Here is a 12,028-nt window from a genome sequence, read left to right as displayed (position 1 = left end):
CACCACCCCAACTGTGAAGAATAGTTTTGACACAATGGAGGTATGTGAACGCTTTTCGCTCTTCCTTATGTTGCTGATGCAACTTTTTGTTGCCACAAAGTCAAGTCTTTTTAACTCTTTTCTTTCTACCAAATGTTTGAATGCAACTAACAGAAATATTTCAGTCTTCTCTGCTCAGTCATAGAAGTTTACGAGCAGACCCTGAAGGCAGCAGCAGTCAACTGTGCTGAGCAGGAAGTATACAGCAAGTATGTCAGAGCTATATCAGAGAGTGAACCAAACATTAAATGAGCCTATATATAAGTAGAGACAATAGACTGTCCTTTACATCGTCAGTAATGTAGATCTTAGAGTTATCAATATGTAATTCTGTAGCTGATAGGAATCTATGAACCTTGAACCCAGCTGCAATCAGTATGAGTAGAATTTAGTCACAGTAGCTCTCTCATAGAAGGGTGGCATGTTTTGCGACAGTTAAAATAAGTTAAAATAAAAAAACAAACAGTTTTTTTTTCCACAGACAACCTGGTCAAAGCTGTCTTCCCCTGGTGTTTAGACTCGATTTCAACCCCATGTGAGGAGACTGTGATCTAAAAACAACACATACAGTGTCCCTGCTGCCGTGTTACTGTGTCACATGTAAACAACAAGACTTTGGTCTTTATAGCCTCTCGGCCTCTATAGGCTTTCAGCCAGAGAACACAAAGTGAAAGTGAAAGTATTCCACTGACAGGCACAGGCTGTTACTTTGTGTGTGAGACGGATATGGCGGAGACAAGAAATTATCAATCTACTTTGTAAGTAAACTCCTAAAAAGGGTGTAAATAATCCCTGTGAGGCTGTGAACTGCTGAATTTCTACCATGCATTGGAGTAATAATACAAATTATAGCTTTCTAAGATAACTTTAACTGTGTCTAGTTTAAGCCTCTGCAGAGCAGCTTTGTGTAAAGAGTTTGTGACACACATGCTACTGATCCTTGTTTAGCTTTATTTAACTTTGTGTTAAGTTCAATTCAATTCAATTCAATTTTTTTTATAGTGCCAAATCATAACAATAGTTTTCTCAGGACACTTTACAAACTAGGTGAAGACCACACTCTATGACTTATTTATGATAAACATAGACCCAACAATTCCCCCGTAGAGCACGGTGGCAACAAAAACCTTCCCTATTACAGGCAGGAACGTCAGACAGACCCAGCTCTGTGGAGGACGGCCATCTGTCTTGACCGGTTGGGGAGGAAGAAAAGGAGAGAGAAAGAGAGAAAAGACGGCCAGATGGACAGAGAGAGACAAAGACAGACACAAAGACAGAGACAGACACACTTCTTGTGTTGACCACAGTTTTCTTTATCTCCTCCTCAGGGACATGGACGAGGAAGAAAGGAGTGGTGAGTCAGCAAGTTTGTGGTTTTATAAAGTCACATTATATGTTGCAAAGTGGTGGAATGTAACTATTTACTTAAGTACTGCACTTAAAGTAATAATCTTGAAGATTTGCATCTAAATAAATGTAAAAAAAATAAAAGTTTAATATAAACGACAAACAAAACATGTAAAACACTACAGGGTAACAGGTAACTAGGGACGAGACGGTCGAGGGAAAACAGGAACACAGCAACGACGGACGATCAGGGAAATGGACGAGGAAACAGGAACACGGGAAACTACGGAGAAAAACAAAAGACATGCAATGATTAATATGTTAACCAACAGGGAGCTTGAAAACCACAAACGAGTAAGGAATGCCAATCCGGGGGGAATAGTTTACCAAGGGAAGGATAACAACGGTCCGGCGCTGCGCTCATGCGGTTCTGCTCCGCCTTAGCAAGGCCCCTCGGGTCTCTCTCCATATCCGACGAACTCTCCGGAGACGTTGTTGGACGGACGGAACAGCAATTTCTGCTTCCTGGGCCAGAGAGAGAGGGGGTAGGTAGCCCAACGAAGCCTCGAAGGAGGACATACCTGTAGCGGTGCAGGTCAAGGAGTTGTGGGAGTATTCCACCCAGGACAGCTGCGATGACCACGACAAGGGATTGCGGGCACAGATGCAACGAAGAGCAGTCTCAAGGTCCTGGTTAGCTCTCTCCGTCTGCCCGTTAGATTGAGGATGAAAACCTGAGGATAGGCTGACCTTGGCTCCCAAGGCCTGGCAGAAGGCTTTCCAGACACGGGAGGTGAATTGGGGACCTCGGTCTGAAACAATGTCCGCCGGTATTCCGTGGAAGCGAAAGACATGGTCCACCAGGATTTGCGCCATCTTCATGGCAGACGGCAGCTTAGATAGCAGGACAAAGTGAACCATTTTAGAGAAACGGTCAACAATAGTGACAATAGTGACAATGGTGTCATTACCTTGGGAAACGGGAAGTCCAGTAACAAAATCCAAGGCGATGTGAGAACATGGTCGACCAGGTACCGGGAGAGGGCGGAGAAGGCCTGCTGGAGGGCGATGGGAAGTGGCGCAGACGGTGCAGGCCAGGACAAACTCCCGAGTATCTGTACCCATGGTCTTCCACCAGAAGTGATGACGAAGAATAGACAGGGTCCTGGTGATTCCGGGATGACAGGATAGATGAGAAGAGTGACCCCACTGGAGCACCTGGGAGCGAACACCGGCAGAAACAAACAAACGCCCTGGTGGACCACCACCAAGGTCGGGGTTAACGCGTTGAGCCTTTCTGACAATCGACTCAATCTCCCAGGTTAATACTGCCATCACATAAGATGCGGGAACGATGTGATCCACACCAGTCTCTTCCTCCACGGCTGGTCCAAACTGCAGAGAAAGGGCATCAGGCTTGATGTTCTTGCTGCCGGGAATGTAAGTTAAAGTAAAGTTAAAGTGCCCAAAAAACAAAGCCCACCGGGCTTGACTGGCATTGAGTCTCTTGGCAGTCTGGATATAAGCCAAGGTCTTGTGGTCAGTCCAGACCACGAACGGAACTTCTGCCCCCTCTAACCAATGTCGCCACTCCTCAAAAGCTAGCTTAACCGCTAGTAGTTCACGGTTCCCAACGTCGTAGTTACTCTCAGCGGGCGACAGCTTCTTGGAAAAGAACGCACATGGGTGAACCTTAATATCAGACACTCCCCGCTGGGACAGAACCGCCCCCACTCCTATATCCGAAGCATCCACCTCGACAATTAACTGAAGGGCAGTATCTGGTTGGACTAGCACAGGAGTGGACGAGAAACGCTTCTTCAGGGTCAGAAAAGCGCAGTTGGCGGCAGGAGACCAGTCAAAAGGAGTAGAGGGGGACGTCAACCTGGTCATCAGTGAAACTACCTGGCTGTAGTTACGGATAAAACGACGGTAAAAGTTAGCAAAACCCAAAAATCGCTCTAGTTGCTTCCAGGAGGTGGGCGTTGGCCATTCGGTCACTGCTTCGACCTTTGTAGGATCTGCCCTATCCACTCTCCACGATATACCCTAAAAATGTCACGGAGGAGACGTGGAACTCGCATTTCTCAGCCTTAACAAACAGACGATTTTCCTGAAGACGCTGGAGAACCTGACGAATGTGCACCACATGTTCATTCAAGTCCTTGGAAAAGATTAGGATGTCATCCAGGTACACGAAGACTGAGCGATTAAGCATATCACGAAGCACGTTGTTAACTAGGGCCTGAAAGAAGGCTGGCGCATTAGTTAACCCGAACGGCATCACTAAGTATTCGAAGTGTCCGAGTGGCGTGTTGAATGCTGTCTTCCACTCGTCGCCCTCCCTCACCCTCACAAGATGATACGCGTTGAGGAGGTCCAGTTTGCAGAAGACTGTTGCTCCATGCAATGGCTCGAACGCGGAATTGATCAAAGGGAGGGGGTACTTGTTCTTGACCGTGATGTTTTTGAGACCATGGTAGTCAATGCAGGGGCGTAGCGACTTGTCCTTCTTGGCCACGAAGAAAAAAATAGCTCCCAGTGGAGAAGAAGAAGGACGGATGATCCCCGACTTAAGCGAGTCATTTATGTAAGTCTCCATCGCCTCATGTTCGGGACCTGACAGGTTATAGAGAAGACTAGTAGGGAAGGTTGACCCGGGCAACATGTCAATGGAGCAATCATAAGGACAATGTAAGGATAACGCCTTAGCCTTACTAAATACCTTGGCGATATCGTGATACACGGAAGGCACGAAGAAAGGTCGGGAGGTTCAGGTAGTGAGGGACTGGGGTTACTGGGACATCTATGAGGAGCTGAACGAAGGCAGGAAGAATGGCAATTGCTGCTCCAACTCACAACCCTACCAGTTAACCAGTCAATAACCGGGTTGTGAGTGATAAGCCAGGGAAGACCAAGAACCACAGGAGCATTAGTCGATGACATAACGTGGAAGGCAATTGACTCAGAGTGGTTACCAGCAAGAGACATGGTTACAGGTAAAGTCTCCGTGGAGATCTGAGCGAGCTCGTTTCCCACTGAGACTATTTACCATTAATGGAGTCTCGAGCTGGTTCACAGGAATAGCACTAGATTTCCCAAATTTACGAGTCAATAATGTTAGTGTCAGGCCCAGAATCAATTAATGCTTGGAGGGAAAACTCTCTACCCTCACAACTCAACACTACGTCCAGGTTAATACGTTTAGGGGGAATATCAGGGACAACCGAACGACTCACCAGAACCCCGTCTGCGACTGGTGAGTCTGACAGTTTAACCGTATAGGACAGTTGGCCAACTGATGATTGGGAGCTCCACAGTAAATACACAATCTCCCCCAAATCAAACGGTTGCGACCTAGCTGCATGGGTTCCTCCTGGACTGGAGCGGGAGACAGGGGAACCCAATTGCTCACACGTACATAGGGAGTGGACTCAGGGAAACTAGTGAGAGGACCTGCTGTAACTGGGGGAACTGACTTCCTCTCACGGCGCCTCTCACGTGGACGGTTGTCTATCTTTATGGCGAGGCTAATAAGCTCCTGAAGGTTGGCAGTCTCAGATATTCCCACTAAACTGTCCTTAACCTCCTCATTTAGCCCCTTAAAGAATATACTCTGGAGAGCCCAATCATCCCATCCTAATTCTGCCGCTAGAGTGCGAAACTCAATGGGGTAATCTGCTGCACACGCGGAACCCTGGCATAGATCCAGCAACCGATTGCTGGAATCGCAATTAGAAACAGGATGATCGAATACAGACATAATCTCACTGGAGAACTGTTGGAAAGTGGCCTGCCGAGTCAGGGGATTATTCCAAAACGCAGCTCCCCAGACTCGAGCCCTACCAGACAACAAGCCTAGCACATAGGCTATCTTGGTGCTATCGTTAGCATATGTGAGAGGCTGCTGACCGAAAACCAGAGAGCATTGAAACAGAAAAATCCTGCATTCACCCAGTTTACCACAATAACGCTCTGGTGCAGGAACATAGGGCTCACGAGGGAGGAGAGTACTTACGGTAGTAGCGGGTGACTCAGCATTCACCGGAGCAGCAAGGAGAGGTCCTACCTGTGCCTCCAAGCGAGTTATGCAGGCAGTCAACTGACCGAGACTCTCCATGATCCCTTGCAGCGTCAGCGAATGCTTACCGAGCAGTACTCCCTGGGAGGTAACCACGTGACGAACGGAAAAACCCGGGGGCGGAATAAAAATACAAACAAAAGCTTAATATAAAAAACAAACAAAACACTACAGGGTAACAGGTAACTAGGGACGAGACGGTCGAGGGAAAACAGGAACACGGCAAAGACGGACGATCAGGGAAACGGACGAGGAAACAGGAACACGGGAAACTACAGAGAAAAACAAAAGACAAGCAACGATTAATATATTTACCGACGGGGAGCGTGAAAACCACAAACGAGTAAGGAATGACAATCCGGGGGAAATTGTTTACCAAGGGAAAAATAACAACGATTCCGGCGCTGCGATCATTCCTGTCATCTCAGGGTATAAGCACTCAATTAGGTGATTGGAGTAACAGGCTGCAGCTGGGGGGGGAGAAACACACGCCTACCGAACTCACACAAAAGGAAGAGAGGAGGGTACTGACAGAACCGACTCCTGACATAATCTTTGTCAAGACTGCAATATTTCAATATCATAGAGAATAAACTGAATTCAGTAATACAGTAGGTAACATTGAAAGCATCTCTATGGGAGGCAATACAGATCTTTAATAAAATTATAATGTCAACTTGAAAATGAAATCCTATTTCCTAAAATGGCATTATATTTTGATGGGTTATTTGAGAAAAAAAAGTAATCAAATTAAAGAGCTTTTGACATTTTATTTTCACAGACTTTACCTGTTGAATTTAATTATTATAATAATTTAAAAACTCAAATAATGGTATGTGAAATATGTTATTGCATTTTAATTTTAATTTGTATTCAAATAACATCACACACAAATTATTGCTATAGTAATATTACATTTTAATTTTCAAGTTCACATTATCATTTTAATAAAGTCTGCTGTGGGCTTCCATACTGCTCTTACCAATATTTTTGATACAGTTCAGTAATGATTAAAACATTCTTGTCTCTCTTTAGTTTCTGGGAGAAACTTCTATGTCCACTTGGCAGGAAAAACTAATGACGCTCATCAAGACTTTGTTGACAAACTCAAAGGTTTTGGCCAAAATCAGGTGCACTTTCCTGAAGAAAGTGACTACCTTATGGTTTTCTGTCCCATCGTTTCACGAGCTGGAACAGACATCAGCGACGCTCTGAACAACATGCCAGGTAGGAGACACCCTCTTCCATTGTTTGGCCAATTTCACACTGATCACTTAAAGTTAAACAGGGAAATTTGACTAATCAATTGAAAAGTTCCTTATTTAGTGATGAAAAATCTTATATTATAATATTTATTTTTGTAGGAACTCTAATTTGACCTGGAATTCCCCTATGTTTAGCTGTTGTCTCCCAGAGGCCCTACGTTGGTGATGAAAGCTCCCTCCGTATTTCATCCATCACCAGATCAGACAATAGCAAAGTTCAATTGCAATAGACATGTTTCAGCCAGTAGAGGGAACTCCCTATGCATATTTAGAATACAATATGTAAAATTCACACCCTGTGCACAAAAATGTAAAGTACTCTACTTTGTGCTACCTGCCCTGCACCAGACAACAACTAACTGGGGAGCGTTTAGCAGCTTTACTTGTCAGGAGTCAGTGGAAACCAATGTACAATGTAGAAAAGATGTGCTATGGGCTCCAAATGGTGTAAAATCCAAACTAATGTTTTCATCTGACTCATTTGTTTGTGTTGTCTCTGTGCTTACAGGTGATAAAAGAGCAATTCTGGTGGTGATGCATCACACCTTCAATCCTGACTATGTTGTAGTTCCAAGCAGTAGACATGTGGACAACCAGAAAATCCTCCTCACCGTGGACTGTCTGTTCCATGAGCGCAAACTCCTGAAGTGTGACCGCAACGACATCGCGTGGAATGAGGTCCATAAGTTTCTTGGATGTCCCCCTTCACAGGTAATCAGGTTTACACACAATCAAGTTCTGAGTGTGAACTGATATTGTGATATTAAGCAACAACGGATCATTACCGTGTTCCACCTTGTGTAATTTCATTATTTTTCTCTTTCGTTCTTTCTTTTTCTCTTTCGTTCTTTCAGGTTTCTTTCTTTCTTTCTCTCTTTCTTTCTTTCAGGTTTCTTTCATTCTTTCTTTCTTTCTTTCAGGTTTCTTTCTTTTTTTCTATCAGGTTTCTTTCTTTCTTTCTTTCTTTCTTTCAGGTTTCTTTCTTTCTTTCTATCAGGTTTCTTTCTTTCTTTCTGTCTTTCTTTCCTTCTTTCTTTCAGGTCTCTGATGGGCAAACCAGCAAGACTGACATCTCCAATTGTAAGTATGACTGTATTTATGTATTGGTACTTTTACTGAAGTAAATGATCTGAATACTCCTTCCTTCCTGCTTTGTCAAGACTTCAATATTTCAATATCACAGAGAATAAAGTGGATTCAGTAATACAATAGGTAACATTGAAAGCCTCCCTCTGGAAGCCCATACGGATCTTTACTAAAAGTATGTCAACTTGAAAATGAAAACATATTTCCACATTAGCATTATAATTCGATGTGTAATTTGAGTAAAAAAATCAAATGAAAATACATCTCATCCAAATTGCATTTTTATTTTCACATACCTGTATGGGCGATGACTATATTACAAATTTAATGGAAAAGCTTTTTGACATTTCCTTTTCAAAGTTGCACCCCACTGTACAGGCGAGACTATTCAAATGATTACTTAGAATTCAAAACTAAAATTCTATATCAACTATCTAACCTGGTTTTCCTTTTATTAGAAATATTTAAGTCAAATGAAAATATAATTTGAAATTTTTGACATTTCATTTTCAAACACTTAACCTGTTGAATTGTTATCATCATAGTACGCAAACTGGCTACTCAAATAACACTAAGTGAACATATAAATATGTGGAAAATATTAATGCTATTGTGAAATTACATTTCCTTTTTCAAATTTCCAATTTCTATTTTAATACAGGAAAGTTTAATAAAGTCTGCCCAGATTTTTGTTAAATCTCATCGTCTCAGCCTGACACTCGGCAGGGTCACTTACTTCCCTCTGAAGTCACACAAAGAAAACCGAAAAAGTCTGAAAGTAAAGAAAGTGGTGGTGGAGATGAAAAAGAAATGGGTGGCGCGGAGAAGTTAAGATTTAAGTTGGAGCTAGTTGTGGGAAAATGCGTTAAATAACTGACATTTTCCTTAGTGGAAAGGCCAAGGTTTGCACAGTCAGTGAGAGCACTGATGAGGCAGAACCAGGACCCAGCAGAAGAGAAATGACAGGTGCACGTTTGCACCGGCATGTTTGGTAACAATTTAGGTGCGTTTCCATTAGGGTGAAACTTGGCTGGGCACGGCCTCTTAAATGGCCGTTCACTCGCCGTGTTTCCATTACAAAAAAAGCCAGAGAGGGATTTACGAGACTCTGGAGGTGAAGTATCCTACTACCACACGTCACATCACGATGAGAGCTACATCCACTCAACAACCAGGCTTCTCTCAGGGGTTTGAGCGGACGGTTTTTGGCCCTGCTCTCTTGCAGGTCCAAAAAACTAATTGTGTAGAAAATCCACCATTGCCTTTAATGTAACAGCCTGCTGACTTAGAAATCTTACTTACTTTTGAATGGTTAGTTATTGGTAATTGTAGAAGGTTTTGATGTAATTTTGAAGTTTTATTATTGCAATTAAAATTACTTCCAAGGAAAGGTTCAATTCAATTCAATACAATTTTATTTACAGTGCCAAATCCTAACAGACTGCTCCATCCAAGTCCTCCCTGATCAAAACTCAAACAATCTTGTCTCTCTTTAGTGTCTGGGAGAAACTTCCATGTCCACTTGGCAGGAAAAACTAATGACGCTCATCAAGACTTTGTTGACAAACTCAAAGGTTTTGGCCAAAATCAGGTGCACTTTCCTGAAGAAAGTGACTACCTTATGGTTTTCTGTCCCATCGTTTCACGAGCTGGAACAGACATCAGCGACGCTCTGAACAACATGCCAGGTAGGAGACACCCTCTGCCATTGTTTGGGCAATTTCACACTGATCACTTAAAGTTAAACAGGGAAATTTGACTAATCAATTGAAAAGTTCCTTATTTAGTGATGAAAAATCTTATATTATAATATTTATTTTTGTAGGAACTCTAATTTGACCTGGAATTCCCCTATTTTTAGCTGTTGTCCCCCAGAGGCCCTACGTTGGTGATGAAAGCTCCCTCCGTATTTCACCCATCACCAGATCAGACAATAGCAAAGTTCAATTGCAATAGACATGTTTCAGCCAGTAGAGGGAACTCCCTATGCATATTTAGAATACAATATGTAAAATTCACACCCTGTGCACAAAAATGTAAAGTACTCTACTTTGTGCTACCTGCTCTGCACCAAACAACAACTAACTGGGGAGCGTTTAGCAGCTTTACTTGTCAGCAGTCAGTGGAAACCAATGTACAATGTAGAAAAGATGTGCTTTGGGCTCCAAATGGTGTAAAATCCAAACTAATGTATTCATCTGACTCATTTGTTTGTGTTGTCTCTGTGCTTACAGGTGATAAAAGAGCAATTCTGGTGGTGATGCATCACACCTTCAATCCTGACTATGTTGTAGTTCCAAGCAGTAGACATGTGGACAACCAGAAAATCCTCCTCACCGTGGACTGTCTGTTCTATGAGCGCAAACTCCTGAAGTGTGACCGCAACGACATCGCGTGGTATGAGGTCCTTAAGATTCTTGGATGTCCCCCTTCACAGGTAATCAGGTTTGCACACAATCAAGTTCTAAGGAACAACAGATCATTACTGTGTTCCACCTTTGAAATTATGTAGTTTCATTATTTTTCTCTTTCTTTCTTTCTTTCTTTCTTTCTTTCTTTCAGGTTTCTGTCTGGCAAAACTATCTGAATATCATCAAAAATGGTAAGTTTGACTGTAATCATGAACTTCAGAAGTCCATCTTTTAACTTAATTCACATGGTCATATGAGCATTAACTGAGTTTTTGCTCTTTATGTAATCGTCCTGTCTATACTGGCTTTGAAGTGATAGCCTCCTAGTAGGACTTCCATATAACAGCTGGCCTCCTTAACCAATGCTGGTAGTTTGTTCCATAAATATGCAGCACAGTGAGAGAAAGCTCTGTTGCTTGCAGACTGCTTATTAACCCTGAGGAGTTTTTAGAACGGTAGTTTTGGGAACGAAGGGCACATGCTGGTAAATAGGGTGTGTTAATTCTGACTTTTAAATGTACAGGATATTTTGTTTTATTTCATAGTTGTGGGCACAATAAAAGTTAACATTTGAGGCCTAGAGATGTCCACCAGGCTTAAAAAAGAATTAAAATAGCTATGACAGAACTATGAATTAAGAAATAAGGGAATTGGGATTGTCTTTATATTTTGTAAGCAAAATTATTTTCATGTTTGTAATTGATACCAGTTGACTCATTGCTCTGTTCAACTTTCTTTCAGGGTGTAAGACGTCTTGGAAGGCCATCGTTATTACATGTGCTTCGCTGTGGGCATCGGAGGTCATTGGGTATCTGATTTGGTTTTTCAAGAGAAAAAGAATTAAGAAGACGTTTGAAAGCTGTCACTAACATGCATGGCATTTATTTTCATAGTATTATCAAAATGAATGATTCCTGAAGGGACAAAATGTGTAATCATCTGCAAAGAATTAAAAAAGGAGGTTGGTATTATTGTTGATAATGTAGTGTAATCATAAAGGCTGATATGTTTTTGGCTGAAGCTTTTGATCACTAATATTTTTCTGAAATATAATGAAGAGGTAAAAGAAGGAAGCATGACAGATCTGCAGACAGAGGTATGAAAACATCTGGACGTGGAAAAGTTAGAAAGTTTGAAATAAACATTGAAATTCAAATAAAGCTTTTAACACAAGACTGCCACAAGTTGAAAAGTCTATGAAGTCTATCTTAAAGTGAAATTCAGGCGTAAAATCATCCCATGGTATTTTTCGGCAAATACATTCATCATATAAGCCATCGAGACATTTTCATTTGGTGTAACAACTATTAATAGAGATATCACGGAAAGTCACATACAGTCGCTAACAACCGAATACGGCACAGTGAAGGCATTAAGCGTCTTTTTAACCACTAATACTGCTGAAAATAACATCAAACCTCTGCAGTAGCATGAGAAGAGTTCCAACACATAAAATAAAGCACCAATGGGCTCCTACCTTTTGGACTGAGTTTGGTAATCCACTTGAATGGACTTTACAGGGGCCAGTAGGTAAGTCTTTAAAAGACTATTTTAATAAACTCAGGGTTCACCAACTACGTTGTTGGTGCTTCGTTTTATGTGTAGGGACTCTTCTCATGCTACTGCAGAGGTTGGGTGTTATCATGAGCAGTATTAGTGGTAAAGAAAGACGCTTTAATGTGCTAACCGTGCTGCCCTGAGCTAATCAGTGTTTTAGCCGCATTTGGTTGTTAGCGACTTTCCGGGATATCTCCGTTAATAGTTGTTACACAACAAAAATTGTCTCGATGGCTTATTTG

At 42.2% G+C, this 12,028-nt stretch overlaps 2 protein-coding genes across 2 annotated transcripts in view; both read left to right on the top strand.

Moving 5' to 3' along the window:
- Positions 1–516: 516 nt before the first annotated feature.
- LOC310961668 (uncharacterized protein) overlaps positions 517–12,028 on the top strand; it is a 37,223-nt gene continuing 25,711 nt past the window's right edge. The window contains exon 1 of the mRNA XM_083933831.1: positions 517–624. The gene's annotated coding sequence lies outside the window, so the exon portion shown is untranslated. The remainder of the gene's footprint in view (positions 625–12,028) is intronic.
- LOC310962174 (uncharacterized protein) lies at positions 687–10,464 on the top strand (the record flags this gene model as incomplete). Its single annotated transcript, XM_083934555.1, has 8 exons — positions 687–797; positions 1,368–1,393; positions 6,503–6,694; positions 7,241–7,443; positions 7,773–7,812; positions 9,315–9,506; positions 10,053–10,255; positions 10,381–10,464. The coding sequence occupies exons 1-8, from the start codon at positions 766–768 to the stop codon at positions 10,462–10,464; spliced, it is 972 nt and encodes a 323-aa protein (XP_083790681.1). The 5' UTR covers positions 687–765.

The sequence above is a fragment of the Echiichthys vipera genome (genome assembly GCF_963691815.1).
Source record: "Echiichthys vipera genome assembly, chromosome: 19".
In the NCBI taxonomy this organism is placed as follows: Eukaryota; Metazoa; Chordata; class Actinopteri; order Perciformes; family Trachinidae; genus Echiichthys; species Echiichthys vipera.
The sequence above is the reverse complement of the archived record's forward strand: the minus strand, read 5'-3'. Positions and strand labels throughout refer to the sequence as shown.